This window comes from Drosophila persimilis, unplaced genomic scaffold (genome assembly GCF_003286085.1).
Source record: "Drosophila persimilis strain 14011-0111.01,24,50 unplaced genomic scaffold, DperRS2 tig00000841-arrow-arrow-pilon, whole genome shotgun sequence".
NCBI lineage: Eukaryota > Metazoa > Arthropoda > Insecta > Diptera > Drosophilidae > Drosophila > Drosophila persimilis.
This window is the reverse complement of record NW_020825361.1, coordinates 866,905-883,609: the sequence shown is the minus strand read 5'-3', so window position 1 is coordinate 883,609 and position 16,705 is coordinate 866,905. Positions and strand designations below refer to the sequence as shown.

The following is a 16,705-nucleotide window of genomic DNA, read 5'->3' as shown; positions in this document are numbered from 1 at the left end:
ATTTAAATCTTCATTTCCATATCCATTGTCGTTTCATTTGAAAATTGAAAAATTTCCAAGCGATAAAATTTTATCATACCCATTGCCAAGACACACACACATCCCAAATGTCCCCGAAAGGAGTCACGAGTCCTCCTTCCTCGTGCGTGTTGCGTTCTGCCAGGTGCTGACTGGCTGCTCACTGGATCCTTGGAAATGGCCATGGCCATGGCAATGACAATGAAATGCTCGAGCTTCAGCTTCAGCTTCAGCCCCGAGACTGGGACCGAAAACAATTAAAATATTTGCTTAAATTACATTTACACATTTACTCTCATATGGCGATGCGATGCGATGGAGGTGGAGTGGGGGTCTAGACATCAGATGGAGATGGGTTTCGTTCCCATTTCTGTACCCATTTCTAGCCCCCTGCATTACCATTACCCACCCCCCACCAAAAGTGAGGCTGCACAATGTTAATTATGAATTTATGATCCAATATTTATTGGCAATAAGCCCCAGCAGGCACCAAAAGAACTAACTTAACCACTGACCAACCCCCGCACCGGATGTGGATGTGGACGCCACTGATGCGTCGCTAATGAACTTTTGTCATCATCCCAGGCACAAAGCCTTGGCCAGAACCACAATCAGATATACGTAAAACGTACATGCCACACATGGCGACACTCGTGCGGCTTTACGTGCGGCTGGTGGGGGATGTGAAGTGGTGCAAGCATTCGGGGATTCAATCCGACTTGAACTTGCTGCAAATCGACCGAAATTTGTTGCCAGTAGGGTTATATACGTATATGATGGTTATACATAACATAAGAAAAAAAGATGATTAATAAATAAATAAATAATTAGCAATTAATAATGGCTCCACTAAAACTCTTCCAAGATCACTAGAAGTCCTGATTTCATAGTTCATTTCATATTTAGTAGCGGATGTATATATATACGTAATTTGCCGGTGCTGTTTGTCTTTCAAACTCTTCTCAAAGGTATTTCTTTTCTAATATCAAAACGATTCCTATTTTGTATCTAAAACTGGGCTGCTAATATGGCAACAATTTTGTTTAAAATTTTGATTACTATTTTGGCTACTCAACTGAATTCTACTCTCCGAATCAGGACTACATATAGCGAGAGATTTGAGCAATGGTAAAGAAAATAAAATCGGGCCCGTCATTCATTCCCATGAAAGGATCGTTGGCACCACCGCCATGGCCATGGTCAAGTGGCTGCTGCTCCATGTCCACTTCCGGGATGACCGGCAGGTCCATGTCCACATCCATTTCTGGGAAATTGATGGGGGTATTGGGGGCTGTTGGTGCCGGCTCGGGGGTATTGAGCGATTCCGAGCGATCATCGTCATCGTGCATCATCATATTCGGCTGAGGAGACAGCAGCTCCTCATCGGTATCCCCAAACAGCATCTGGAAGGTGGCATAGCCGAACTCCTCGTCAGTGAAGGTGCGTGTGGCCACGCTCACGGAGATGGGGCCATGGGGTATCTCACGTACACCTTCGTTGCTGTTATCCAACTCGAAGGCGAAATGGGAGACGAGCTCGGAGCCGGCACCAGCCTGAGCGGCCTCCGACGCAATTTCTGTGAAACAAACAGAATTTGAGTACCCACGAAATCGAGTGTGCTATTATCAAGAATGACAAACGTATACTATTGATTATAGAATGTTCATAAGAGAGCATAAATCAATAAAAATTACAACGAACTTACAGTAAAAGTTTACGTATCGAATTAATTGTTATATTCCGATGAAAATACGCTATGCGAGTAGTTCTAGGCATTCGATTGCCTGGGCTTACTTATCGAGTACCATCTATTGAGGTTGAATGAATGTGTCGGGTGTCGTGTGTCGGGTCAGGGGTTGATCGAACCACTTGAGGGCGATCCAACCTTTAATGGCTCCCGTTTGAGGTTCGCGCTCCCCGAATCTTTTTATGGCATTCCGGTCGCATTGGCTGTCCGTCCGTCTGCTGGTCTGTTGGTCTGTCCGCCATTTGGTGGATTTTTCGAGGATGGTCGGTCTTGTTTGGCCATGTTTTATGTGTTTCGTTTCCATTGAAAACCCCAAAGAGCCGAGAGAAAAAGCAACAGAAATTATTTGTAAACGGCGGCTGTGACAATTTTTGTCTTTGCGGCGCGGTTCCGTGGAAGTTGCTCCGCCAGAGCCACTAAAAACAAACAACAAATACACACCGGCGGAAAAAATTAATTGGAAATTTTTATGTCTCAAACATGTTGTAAGCGCAGAGCGGCAGAGTGTCAGCAGCAACTACAACAGCAAGTTCGAGGTTAATTGTTTGATTTTCTAACAAAAAATATAAATAATTTTTAAGGCCAATCTCATGAGAGAGCGCTACCTGAGAGACAGACCCGAGCTCTGGCCACAGGAAATGTTTGGATTGTTTTCTGGTTTCGGTTTTCGGTTCTCTGTGGTATTTTTTCTGTTTCAATCGCTGTTTAGATTTCGTTTTCGGCTTCGGTTTCTGCCTTTGTGCCCACTTTGTTCCTCATTTTTTTCCAGCTTATTTATATGACAGCTTCTGTTACACATTTCTCGAAAGTGAGCTTTCCGTAGAGTGTAAACATAAATTGGCGATTTATGATTGCCGCCATGCGAAAGCATAATAGGAGGGACCACGCCCAGCCCTGTAGGGGTGACCCCATCCATTGCGGGGGCCCCCGTGCAAAGATGATCCATGAATAGGGGATTAATATTCAGAGACGACTTTTATAAGAAATAACCTTGCCGGTGTTAACTGGTGTAGACCACTCAAAGATTTCCCATGAACCGATGACCCATCTAGACCATTCAGAGAGGACCTATTCTAAGGTAACCCTTTAAAAGCAGGCGACATCCGTCCAATGATGAACCATCCTGAAAAGTGCTAATGAAAAGGGATCCTGTACATAGAGGGAGCTTTTTCTAAGGATCATCTCATCCTAGGCGACCCATGCAAATGTTACCCTTCAGTGGATGGAGCCATTCAAAACACTGATGACACCAATACAGAGCAGAACTAGCAGTGAAGATGTGACACAACAGCGATGAACCATTTATAGATAACTCATTTTTGAGATAATCATTGATGGTTGACCTTTCCATAGGAATGCAAAAAATAGATGACCCATCCACAGCCGACTTATCTAACGATGACCCATGCAAATGCTTTACATTCAGAGGTGACCCATACCACTGCGAGACCACACTCACCATTTATGTTATCCATCAGATGCTAAAATCGATCTTCGTTTATACGTCAAATCTCTTAGCTAGCCACTCCACTTATTTCACTGCACTTAAAGCTGCAATATGTAGCTGCACGATGGATAATGACAGCCGATGCACTAGATATAATATCTCTGCTATAGATTCCAGTTCCTCTGGGAAGATTACCCAGCTTCGGTTGTTCGGCTGTTTGTTTGTTCGATTCCAAACGATGTACTCATAACCGCGCTCATTATCGGCCAATAGATCGATAATTGGAGCTAAAACCGTTAGATTTCGCCCTGGGGAGTCGCTCTTGCAGCCCTGTCCCTGTCCCTGGTTGCTCCAGTTCGATAGCGATAACAGCCGTCATTGATCGGGTTATCGTTCGTCAATCAGAGCCCCACACAGCTGGGCAATTGATCAGTCAACCATTGTCGTGACAGTGCCACAAACTCGCGAGCTTCGAACAGTAGCAGATGGGAAATACTATGGAAAATGCAAGTGCAGCAAACTCCTACTCCAATTCTAGCTCCAAATTGTGTTTACGTCTTTAGTCATTGGGGGCGCCCGTTGCCGAGTTTCGATGCGCCAAGCGAAAATAAATAAAAGAAAACGAGCCCTCCGGTAGCCGGGACTTCAAGTGTTCGATTTTGTAGTGAAATTCAGGAATATCGGGCTCCTTCTGGACTTTGGCCGAGTGTTAGAAATTCCATTTGGACAGGCGATGGCGCCACAAGTGACACACCCGTCCCGTCGTTGTTGTCCGTGGATCTGCGACAAGATCTGTTCCCTGCCTTGTCCGTTGTCTGAAGCAGACGCCACGTGCGCTGCAGAAGGGGTGGTGCAGCGGCAGGAGCAGGTTAGCGACTGGTGGCGTCTACGATTTCCTGTCGCAGGTTAAATGTTTCCCGAGACTCGATTCCCACCTCCGCTCCCTAGAACCCTACACCAGAAGGCGACGAATACTCGATAGTTGAGCAGACTGATCAAACAGTTTTATCTACTTTGCATAACGACAATGCGCTTTTAGAGTTTTTCTGGGGTCCATCGATTGTTCCATCAGTTAGAAATTACACTCTTTGAATGTCAAAGTGAAATTTATACGCATAATGATTACATTTTCTCTTTGTTGCAAGCGCGCTTTGAAGGGACACTAATTAAAAGTGAGTATAAGTCCTGCATTTGGGCTGACAACTGACTGACATCCGCCATACGATTCGTAGATTCTTTGCAGATGCCGAGTGACGAGCCTCTAGAGCTGGAGGCCCTTGCTAGCACCCTTCAAGCCAGGTATGTCCAAAGAGTCCACGGGATTGTAGGGCTCGATCGTTTTGTGCGTAGCGCATCGTCTTTTGTGAATGACTGGGACTCGGACGCCGAGTCGGACTTGGTTTTTGGTCAGCCAAAGACCAAGTCGGTTGTTTCGGATTGTTTATTTAACTTGCGTCTCTTCCGGCTGACTGCTTCTCCTCCTTCTCCTTCTCCTTCTGTTGATGCTGCTGATGCTGGCTGGCTTTATGGTTATGGATACAGTAGCCGGTAGTTGCCTCCGAGTCGGACTCGGCCTCGGAGTTGCCACAGGGAGATCGTTCGCAGCGGAGCGGGAGAGAGCGAGAGCAACAGTAGCAATGAATTTGCATGTACTACATGAAAACCGTGATCTCCAATTTGTTGTTGCTGCCTGTTGGCTCTGTTGCCTCCGATTCTGCTCTCCCCCCGCCTCCCCCCATGATGATGCTGACTCCTGCCACAGACTCGCATCGGATGGCATGGCATGGGGATGGGGATGGGAATGGGAATGGGGATGGAGTTGGGGATGGCTTGGCATGGCGTTGCTTCGAATTGGTTACAGGGCCTGCCGTACTTAGCTACATGCCAAAAAGTTTTGTAACATTATTTTAAGGTGCCTGCCTTCCACCAATTGCTGCTGCCTCCTGGTCGGTGCCTTCATGGAGCCTCCCGTTGCAAAGTTGCAAGTTGTCAAGCTTGCCATGGCAAATTTGCGATCAAGCGACAACAACAGTGACAACAAGAGCCGGTGACGGGACGCCCAACGTCCCACCGTCCCACCGTCCCAACGCCCCGATGTCCCCCATGGCCATTTCTATATGCATCCAAATCCAACACACACTCGCACTGTGTGATCTGTGAGCCAGGCTTCTTGGGTTTCAGCGCTGTACATCACGTCGCCTTGTACGCCACGTACCGTACCTCTACCCAGTGCACACCCCACTCCATCCTCCCCCCAGCAAGTATTCGCCTGGAGCTTGAGCTGGCCCTGGGCCTGGCTTTAGGTCTCGGCCAGAGTCGCGTCTGAACTTTATTGACCATATTGATTGCTGCTGTATTGATCGCTTGTAGCTGATAACCAACAAATGGTCGGGCCATGGCGCACAGTGGGACGCTGTGACACACCATGCGAGAAATTTGCTCACAGCTCACAGACAGCGCTGCTTGCTTTATGATGATGAGCGGATGAGCAGCTCCGCCAGCGATCTGTTCGGTTTATGCGGAAAGATTTTTGATTCAGGAACTTTGTGGATGGGACTTCTTTATATGTACATCGCTAAGCGGGCTTAACTGTTATTATTCTAAGAGGAATCCTTTAAAGAACTGATTCACTTAAACGATCTCTGAGCTAACTTTGGCTTCTGATGAGTCGTATTCTGTCGTATTCGAAATTTAATGAACATCTTTATAGACTCCCTTCCGTCTCCATGTATTTTTAAGCTAGCTACATTGCCGGATACAATCGCTTATTATATGTCGAAAGCTCTTTAACTTTATTACCGCATGAACGTAGACCGCATCTAGTGCTGGCTACCGACCTGGTCCGAAGCCAGCGGGCGGTGCCAGAGCGCGACTCTGCGAATCTCTCAGGCTCTCAGGGACTCCAGGGGTACTCTACCTGTGAGACGCTGAGACTCTGTCTCTGGGCACGCTGCATATTCATAATTTCCAGTTGTGGGATTTATCAATTGCACATCTCAGTCATGAAAACGCATAAACATTTCAAAATGCCTGGCGCGGGTCAATAATTTGACATGAACGAAACAATATGCAGACACGTTCCCAGCGGGCTGGGGCAGGGGCAGATGGAAGACAAGGGAATGTCCAGCGGAGTCTGGCATAGCTTTGCTTATTTTTGCTGCCCCATTGATGATGTGTGAATAATTGAAAGCGGCAGCAGTTGCAGGTTGCCTGTTGCAGGTTGCTTGCAGCCTGTTTGCAGTGGCATATGCTCTGGAGGCGGCAGAGACAGGGAGACTTTCAAGCCTAGTGGCAGAGTTGTCTACCAACAACAGGCAAGCAAACACTGCAGCAAACCCTCGAGAGCCATCCCAGAGGGAGAGAAAAAGATAGAGAGATCAGAGAGGGAGAGGGAGAGAGAGAGAGAGGTAGAAAGGTAGAAAGGCTGCCCCCAAGGAGGGCCCTTGCCTTGCCATGGAATTCAATTTCGCTGTCGGCAGAGGGAGTTAGACATGCGCCCACACACCACACATATATTTGCAGTGTTTCTGATTTTCAGATCTTCAGTGTTTTTTTGAGTGCTCAAATACGCAGATACACAGAGATACAGATACAGATACCGCCCACATTTCGATTCCTAGCCCTGGCCTGCCATAAAATTTAAAATTTCGGAATTTTCTTCTTATTTTCTTTGGGGGTTTTCTTTCAGCTCTGCAGGTCTGCAGTTCTGCAATTTTGTAATTAATTTATTACTTCGCTCTGGCATGGGGCACGAAAAATTGTCGCGACTTTGCGATGTGTCAAAACTATTTTTAATTGGTGGCAGCCCCCGACAGACAGACAGACAGACCAGACCAGCCCAGACCAGACCATACCCTATCCCACTCAATCCCACAGATGACCCAAGTACTCGTACAAGAAGATCGTAAACTGGGAACGAGATCAAAGCGAGTGAAAGACTGCTAAAGGAGTTCACTTTCTATTTTCTGCGGATTTAATTGATATTTCGCGGCGTTGTGTCTGCTGCACTCCACATGACTAATGCCCTACTCAATAGACACTAAAGATGCATTACCCAGTCCTAAAAGAAAAAGCAAAAGCAAAACCAAAACCGATCCGATGCGATCCAAACCGATCTGTCTGCCCGGGGAGGGAGTTGTCCCTGAGCGGGAAGGGTGGTCTCCTCCGGGTCCACAATTGCATTTTAATGCAAATTTGGTGTCAACGCAATATCGACCATGACAGCATCCCAGGCATCAGCATCAGCCTCAGCCTTAGCCTCAGCCTCGGCCTCGAGCATCAGCATCACTCGTTGACGCTCACGCACTTTTCTCTTCATCTCCATCTCCATCTCCATCGGCTGCCTCTCTCTGATGGCCTGTTGCCCTCTCTTTCTGGTGTGTAAGTGGCGGCTGCTTGGTGTTAAAGTGACTGATTAAGTTTGTGCTGTGTTGCTGTTGCTGTTGCTGTTGCTTTTGGTGTTGCTGTGGCTCTTGGGCTGTTGTTGCTGCCTGACGCTAAACGAATTATACGCTTACGTAGGTGGCAGACACTCCGGCACACAGTCTGAGGCACAGCCAGAGAGCAGCAGGAGGAGGCACAAGCCACGAGGCACGAGGCAGCGGCAGGAGGCACAACCAGCGACCGATGCACTCGCACTCACACACCGCCATAGAAAGCGACAAATGAATTGAGACGCGCCACAAAAGTTATAAATATTGTCGCCTCGTCCCTAGGGGCGTCTCCATCGTCTAGTTGTTGCACCAGGGATCCTTGTGTGGGCGGGTGCGGTACCCTAGATGCGTATGCAAAAATATCAGAAGAACAACCAGGGGAGGAGAGCATCAGCGTCAGTCGCAGCCGACAGGCGAACGATGAGGCGACGAGAAGGTGCTGCTATCGAATGGTGCACATTCGCTTAAGAACTTAACCTTGCCTTGAACCCAAAACTAAATTACATTAATTTTAAAATACAAATTGACTTCACTAAAGAATTGGAAATATTTACTGGAAACAGCCACTTCTGTGTCTCACCTCATTTCATTGATCGGCTGGAAGAGTAGACTCGAATTTGGTTATTCTTCAGACCACCTGACAAAAGAATTAGGAACTCCCAATATACAGCCCTATCTTTTATGATCCATGATCACAGGGGTACAGATGCAGATCGAAGTCGTTAATGGCTTGATATCGTAGACAGAAGCCGTATAATTTTGACAGCTCAAGTGGCGTCACCTCTTTCTCTTCCATATCCAATTCCAATCCCATTCTCATTCCCATATTTACCATGACATCTAATAAAGTCGTAAAAAGATCTGCACACACTCGTAAAAGTTTTGGGATTTATGGCCGCCGCCTCACCGGTCGAGGTCAGGCACATTTAATGGCGCCCCGACTGAGAGAGGCGAGGCGAGGCGGCTACTGTCTGGAGGATCATCATGCCGGATTCCGGATGGGTTATGCCCCGTATCGATTGCGATTGGGATTGTGAGTTGCACTTGCATAATTGAAACCTTCTCTTCGGTTTACGACGATCGTAAAGTGATGGGCTACTGGTTCCCATTGCTGTCTATCTTCTGTCGGTAGCTACCTGTTCGATGAATCCCATTGAGGGAAATGGGCAGTGTCGATGCTTATCGGTCTATCGGTGAAAGTTTTATGGCTTGTTACGGTCGTAACTGAGTTTGGACTTTACTTTAATGCCCTGCGATGCTATCTAATCTTCAGAGGGGTAGGGATCCGATGAATCTTCCTCTGACCTGTACAGTGTACACTTCCAATGAGTTGGTTTATAGAGATCTTAATACAACTTCATCGATTGATGGCTTACCACCCAATATATTGATTGAGGGAAAAGAAATGTCAATCTCTCCTCATTCGAGTGCTTGACTTCCTCAATGGAGATGAAAGCACACACCATCCCATCTGCGGCTCGACCATTGTCATCGAATGCGAATATCCCGGGCCTGGCTCAAAGCGATTCAATATCTTCCCCATAGTTGGGCCCGTCGTTTCCTATTGCCCAATCTTTTATTGCTTCCTGTCTCGCTTTCTGGGACAACCTGCTGCTCCTTTCTTCTATGCTTCTATCGGCCCGTTCTTCCTTTTCCTTTTTCATTTTATTTTTTGCCTCGAATCGCATTTCAAAAGGCAACTTAATCGAGCAAAATAAACCGTTTTCATATGCTCGAATTGAGGCAAACACGTCGCATTACACGGCGACGCAGAGGAGAGGACGAGGACGAGGACGGGGTAGCTGATTGTTGTCATTGGGTTCGGTTCGGTTCTTTGGGGAATTTCTGGGGCCCTCGGGGGCACGGGGTTCTGCATCTTCGCTCTGCTCTGCTCTGTTTTTTGCACGGATTTTCTTGTTCACTTCACGCGCTGTTCGAAATGCGCGAAATCTCTCGAATGCGGGGGGAGTTTGTCAGTCGCTGTCTTTGTCAAAGGATTATCACTTCCTTTTACTGGCGCGAGAAAAAAGAGGCACTGCGTTGCATGTGGGGCAGAGCTCTGCTAATGAGCTGTGCCCGTAGCTGTGTAATGTGTATCTATGTATCTCTGGCCGATCTGTGCCTTTTCTATACAGTAAAAGATTCAATAGCGAACGGCTTCATTGTGCTCTCGCCTTTCCGATCTCTAGCATCAATGAAGGATTGTATCTATCTTCCTCTTTTGACACCAAATCTATGGCCATTCCCTCTTGAAGCCCCTCCATGGTCCTTGCCAGTGAGCTTTCACTGTATAACCCCCACTTTATGGATACATGTGGGGAAATGCGGTTTCGGATTGACAGTGTGCAATATGCGTTGATTTTTTATGGCCTTCAATTTTGAGGCTGATGGTGGGGCTGACTGGCTGGCTGGCTGGCTGAATGCCGCGATGCCGATTCCCCGATGCTGCACAGAGCTGTCCGTGGCGTGCTGTGCCGAGAGGCTGATCTCGAAATGCAGATAATAATTATTTCAATATGTGTGACTGACTTGCTTGAATGACTGACTGCCAGTCCGCACAGACAGAAAATCCAGATGAACGCAGGGCAATGCCAATGCCATCGTCGTCGTCGTCATGATCTTCATTATCATTATGCGAATGGATCAAAACCGCGACGCCGCCAACATTCATGCCCCTGCTGACTCCACTTTTGCTCTTCTGATGTTTGTGTTTCATTTGTACACTTTGCAGAGGGTATAAGGATATTTTGCCACATGTTTGTCAGATGGAAAATGAAACATATACCAAGTATTAATTTGCATCCATGTTTATATGTATCTAGTACTTTCATTTTGTGTCTGTTCTAATGAAAATTGTTATCAGACAAAGTCTTTTCCTGATGGATATTTAATTAATATATTAACAATGAAGGGAATATACATAGAGGTGGAAAAAAAAACAGTTCTGAAAATAAATTATAGAAGATTCAAGATGATGGTAAATATTAAGTGCTATAATTTAAGAGATATTTCAGGGGACATAGGACTCTAGAAGGATCATGAATACTTAATCGCACTACTGTTTAATATAGTTTGGTTTAAATTGCATTTGCTTTATGATTTTTCAAAGCTCAAGCAAGTTTCATAAGAATAAGAGTTTTACACACGAATGAGCTTCCAACGAAATATGTATAACTAAAGCGAAAGTCAAACAGAATTGAATCGCGATATATCATATATTTGGTATGGCAACAATCGATCTGCGAGGGTATCCGATTCTGCGGTTCTGGAAATTGCCGTTTGCTTCTTTTGCTTTGTTTTTGCATGTGCTCCACTCACTTTCTGGGGTTGTTCTTCCTCTTGTTTCACTTAATCACTTGTAGCGAGAGAGACAGCAACAGAGAGATGGAGTAAAAAAGAAAGAAAGAGAGAGAGAGAGAGAGAGAGAGAAAGAGCGAGTGAGAGAGAGAGAGACAGTGCGAAAGAGAGGGGGGATTTTAAGTTGAAAATTGAATTTCTAAGAATTACAAAACAACAACTCCGACAGCAACAGTATGAAACGAAGAGCAATATCAACAACAAAAGTGCCGTTGGCATCGCCCTGCCTCCCTTTTCCTTTTTCCCTTCCCCCGCCATACACGACGTCCACCACCCTCTCCACCCAGACAGACAGACAATCCATCCCCAATCCATATACCCATCTTCATATCCATTTCTTCAACTTCAATCCCCATCCACCATCCACCATCCATATCCCATATCAGAGAAGCGGGCTTCATTTCATTGCATTGCATTAATTTTGCCAATTAAAAAGTAAATAGAGCCTGCATCCTTCAGTCCTCCCCCGTAACCCCTTGGCATCCACCTACAAGTGCCACATGATGGGGCAGTGGCAGGGGCACGGAATTGGGAGAACGCGCATCTTTTTCGGCTGTGGGCGCGCGCAAAAGTTTTCAATACAATTTAATCCAATCTGTACACACACACACACATATGCTGTCTATCTGTGAACATGCTGATGAATGCCACAGGCGGTGCCACATTCACATCCCTTGCCCCTGCCACCAGTGGCTTGCCCAAAGTGCCTGGCTCAATTCAATCAGTTTTTCGGGCAGCCCAAAGTGAAGCCCCGTCAAGTCGTTCCCCCTAGCCCCCTGCCGCTCGGGCGGCACAGTGGGCTGCATGGCGCGGCCATGGCAACAGCGGCGTAGAGTTGGCCCCACTGTGCCGGCAGACAATTAAGTCGACCCGTGGGCAATACGAGGAAAGATGCTACCGCAACTTTGGCAACGGCCAGAGCTCTCAACCTCCCATTCCTCTAGCTACTTACACTATGGAAAACACATTTAAGAATTGGTAATAAATAATGGAAATCGGAAGTTCAAAATTTATTAATTAATCATATTAGCAGGATTCTAAAGCCGAGAATATGTTTTCAGAAAAAACAATAATAATATAGGTATTGATTCCATTCGATTCAAGGGATTGTAGTCTTGTTCCTAAATCGATATTACCCTGTTACCCTGTTAATCTCAATCACATTTTTGAAGGATCCATCTCTAGGATGTATTCCATGGGGAACAAACCTTCCTATATTCCTTCCCTTTCGACATGGTTTGAGAGTATCCCTAACTAACTTTCTGTCAGTGTATCTGTGTACCGTTTTACGGTGTCAATACTGTCGACAAGCTTAAACATGGTTGAACCAACTGCCTGGCTGCCCATCCGCCCCCTAAATTGCTTCGCATATGTGAGAGGAGAGGAACTGGAAGACATGTCCATGACGGGGGCCCAAAGTGTTTTTTTGGGGCGTTTTTTTGGGGGGTACACTCGTACTCGTACTCGCACTCGCACTCATACGTTCTTTTTCTGCTTCCTCAATCTTCTTGGGCATCCAGTCGCAACCGTTTTGTGGCGCAATTGTCTTAACCGTCGACGCGTCGGTTGCGTATCGCATATCGCACCTGATGGGTTGGGTTTTGGGGTCCAACCTGCCATGGCACGGCCTGCTATGGCCCAGCCCGGAGCAATAACGTCGTCGTCGTCGTCGCCGTCGTCGTCCAACCATTCGTATAATTGTCGATGCGTTAAGGTAATTGTACACCTAACCAACTACCAGAGGCAGACGCAGACTTGGAGCAGGGCAGAGCCGAGCAGTGCAAGGCCGACGCCGACCCATCTATGTATCTATGTATCTATGTGTATCTGTATCTTAGAGCATGACACTGTGGCTCTGCCTTCTGTTCAATGCCGTTGTCGTTGTCGTCGATTCACTCGCTCGTTTCTAAGTTTACGTTTGTCGTCGTTTGCCATATTGGTGGCACGCTCCGCCGCTTGGCTTTGCCCACATCTCGCCTGGCCCCTTGGCGGGCCAATTTCCACGCCCTTTACACCAACAGCTTTTAAAATTTTCCATTTTCCACTACTCCAACAGTTTGGTTCGGTTCTGTTCGGATCGGTTTGGTTTTTGTTTAGTCTGGCTTTGGTGTTTGGTTTTGGTCTGATTTGCTAGATTTGATTTCAGGAAATCCCTGCCGTGTCAGGTCGCCCTGCCACTTGCCGCCCACTTCCCTCCTCGAACGGCTTCGAATGAACGCATGAACACATGAACATTCAGCTCTGGTTTTGGTTTTGGTTTTGAATTCCGATTTAGATTCAGATTCGCATTTGCCAGTCCTTTGTGCGATTTGTTAGTGTGCTTTGTCTCCGATCCGACTTGGAGGAAGGTCTCGAGTTACAATTGAAAAATTATAGCAATTAAATGGGATCCCTAACCACTCTGACAATTGACTGACCGACTGAATGACTTAGCAACTGGCCAAGGTCCAGTCGGTTTACCAATGTGAAATGGTCTCGGATTCGGTGCGGCATCCGATAGGATCTGCTTGGATTGTGGATTGCTTGGGGCTAACATTTCTGCACATCACCTGTATAAGGTATCAATATTTATTTGTAACATGATATTCTGGTTGCGGTTTTAATAACACTTTCAAACGTTTGTATAAAGGGATCGAAATATGTTTATTTAACGCTTTGATAAGACGAAAATGGTGTTCTAAGAATAGGAATTAAATTAGAATTGTGTTTATTGGATCTAGAACGTTCTTTAGATTCCTAACCTGGCATTGGGAAAATGTCTTCTCTTACTAACCATAGTCTCACTACTAGGTATCTATTGGAAGAAAACTATTGAATCATTCTATTGAATAGATACTTCCGATTTAAATCAGCATTGATTACATGATCTCAATGATTACACCATCTATTCCTTATCGCAGCACAAAATTAGTACCAGTACCATAAAATATAAATGCTATGAAGGATACAATATCTTCGATCCACTAGCCAATATCATTCCCTGAATGATTACCTGGACAATCCCTGGATCGGTGATCCAGTGTCCAGTCTGCTGGCGCTTGTCGGGAAGAGATGCCTGCGTGTTTTTTGGTGGATTCCTGCATCCGCAGCGACACACATATATCACATCGATGCGGCGTTGGAGTCGGAGCAGGGTTTTCGGCCCGTTTCGTATAATTTTTATATGCAGTCATCAACAGCTCATATATATTTTTATTGCCAACGCGCTCAGCGATATGCATCTGAAGCAGAAACAAGAAACAGATCGGGGAACAGGCGGCCTGGCCTGTTGCGGCAGATGAAGATGATGATGATGCGATGCGGATGATGACTATTTCTGCGTACAGATTTCCAATAAAAATATTTTCGACTTGAGTTCGGTTTGACTGCCTCTCCAGCTTCAGCTCAGTATTTCATCTGCCTGTGGGCCTTTGGTCTGTTGTGTGTGAGCGAGATTTACACGCTGATACAAGAAATACACCAAAAAAATACCCATAAAGGCAGCCAGAGAGGAGTTGGACTCGAGATACATTGCCTTCGCTTAGTCACTACCAAAACCAAAGCGATGGATGATCTGTACCCCTCTTTTTCTCTTTCTCCATCTCTTTCTCATTGTGTACTGCTTGTCTCTTTCTGGCATTTTGGGTGTAAAGATTTATTTCTTTATTTTGGCAGCCAGTGGAAGCAGCCTGTACAGCAGCCATCCCCATCTCCGCTTTGTGTCTCGCTTTGGTTTCTGTTTTATTACCAGGAAATTTGTATTTAATACGTTTTTTCCGCGTTTTTGTAGCGTTTTTCGGGTGCGACATTGTCGCTAACCCACTAACCGAAAGGTTCTGGATCCACTGGCCAAGGCCTAAAAGGTGGCGGTTAGTTCGAACTAACTGTCAGTTATCTAAGGCCACCATCGATACATGGAACACAGCCTAGGAATGGTGCTGCTGTTGGTGTGGGGTGTGCCTCCGGGCTGGTATTCAATTTTCAATGGAAGCCACACACAATCCATCAGTTCGCAGAAGACTCGGGGCGGGCTCGGGAGTCGAAAGCTTCTATCATCCGATTGTATCGGTTTGGATCCAGTGTGAGGTGGTTTTCTGTAAGGAGGTTGCAGGATATCGTTTTGGTAAACCATCGAATGGTACTGAGTAAACATCGATAGATAGATAGCTAATCGATTAATATCGCATATGAAAGTCAGGATTTATTATGACATCTCAGCAAAACTTTTACGTTTAGCTTTTTCTCGAGCATTCCTTACACATCGAAAGTATTCCGTAAAAATTAACCAAAGTACATAAATTGGGCCGTTATAGGGATAACGCCTCGCCCTCGCCTTCGACGGACAACGTTCAGCATCCCCGTTCGAGAGTCAAGACCAGTCCACTAGTTCTGTTCAAGGACCTCCAATTCGATCGCCTCAGGCAGGTTCTGGAAACCACCGGATTCGAGATAGCCTTCAGCGCAAATACTAAGTACTACGGCCCATTCGTTGCCACCACGCAAACTCATTGACCGACCCATTTGTTCTCCAGGGTTTCCGCAAAGAAGGTCTTCCTGCGAGTCTTTCATCAGCCTTCCATCATGGAAAACGGCCCTTCTCGCCCGCTCCAAGTGGACCAAATTCCGCCTCGCACCGAACCCCTGAAGCTCCATAACTCCCGCGAGATCGTCAAGCAAGGGCTCTACCAGCTACGCAAAGTGGATACGGTGCAGGACCTGTCACGTGCTGGCATTGACCCAGCCATACCCGCTGATCAACCGAGTGGATCCTCGATGTATAAGGATGCTGACGATGTGGGCGAGGTAGCCTCTTCCTCTTCTTTTGCCTCAGCCACTGAGTTCAAAGATTTGGACGACGATGTATCCAAAGACGAGTTTTTGGACTGTGAAAACTTCTAGAGAACAGTAACACCAACAGCAGAACCATATCCATACCCATAAAAATAGCAATAGCAATAGCCGTCTCATCGATCAGTAGAAATTAATAAAATGCTCAATAAATTCGCTCGAGTCGAAAGCTCATAAAAATGTGTGCAAACAATCGATCAATCACCTTTTGACAGGCACGCAAGTCTCCCATGGAAGCTGTATTCGGATTCAGTTGCGGATTTTGATTCAGAGTCAGAGTCAGAGAACCAGAGTCGGGGATGGCTGACAGCCAGTCTGCCGGCTGTTGCTACCAATCTTTGAGTCGAGACTTCAAAACAATTACACAGCAACATTTCAGAGGTCGTAGAGATGCAGATGCAGATACAAATGGTGTATCCGTGCGATGATCAGACAACTGCCACTGTACAGCGACTGTTGGCTGTTGATTCAAGCGGTTAATCGATAACAAATAAAAACATTTCGACAACTACTTCCAAGGAACAGGAACGGGCATCAGTGCCAACTCAACTCCAGAGCTGAACAGAGTCCCAACTTCAATCCCATGTCTATACCCATGCCCATACCCATGCCCATACCCATACCCATTCTCATTCTCATTCGCCCAACTCCAACGTCTTTGGCTGTCAACAAGTCGACATTGTGTTTATGAGTGGCGTGGTACGCATAAATGCCATGGAAATTTTCTTTTTAATCAATTATGAGTATTAAGCAAAGGGGCCAACCGTCCCGTCCCGTCCATATGGGGATCTCGGATCGGATCCGGGCTGTGGGATCTGCTCTTGCGCGAGAGTATCTCCGATCGCCGATCGGGGTGAGACCTCAAACCGCGCGCGC

General features: G+C 46.4%; 3 protein-coding genes across 3 annotated transcripts in view; 2 read left to right on the top strand and 1 right to left on the bottom strand.

Moving 5' to 3' along the window:
* Positions 1 to 1,021: 1,021 nt before the first annotated feature.
* On the bottom strand, positions 1,022 to 3,398 carry LOC6597525. The gene is made up of 2 exons (XM_002022671.2): positions 3,225 to 3,398; positions 1,022 to 1,594 (listed from the first exon to the last, which is right to left on the bottom strand). The coding sequence occupies exons 1-2, from the start codon at positions 3,238 to 3,240 to the stop codon at positions 1,119 to 1,121; spliced, it is 492 nt and encodes a 163-aa protein (XP_002022707.1). The 5' UTR covers positions 3,241 to 3,398; the 3' UTR covers positions 1,022 to 1,118.
* Positions 3,399 to 4,495: 1,097 nt separating this feature from the next.
* The window catches only part of LOC6597518 (dentin sialophosphoprotein), a 42,150-nt gene continuing 29,940 nt past the window's right edge, over positions 4,496 to 16,705 (top strand). Inside the window, exon 1 of the mRNA XM_026993483.1 lies at positions 4,496 to 4,511. The gene's annotated coding sequence lies outside the window, so the exon portion shown is untranslated. The remainder of the gene's footprint in view (positions 4,512 to 16,705) is intronic.
* Positions 15,252 to 16,009, top strand: LOC6597523. Its single transcript, XM_026993503.1, has 2 exons — positions 15,252 to 15,453; positions 15,514 to 16,009. Exon 2 carries the CDS (start codon positions 15,563 to 15,565, stop codon positions 15,878 to 15,880), a length of 318 nt encoding a protein of 105 aa, XP_026849304.1. The 5' UTR covers positions 15,252 to 15,453; positions 15,514 to 15,562; the 3' UTR covers positions 15,881 to 16,009.

Excerpts from the sequence above, each read along its gene's own strand:
- LOC6597523 (XM_026993503.1), top strand. The coding sequence starts at position 15,563 with ATGGAAAACGGCCCTTCTCGCCCGCTCCAAGTGGACCAAATTCCGCCT.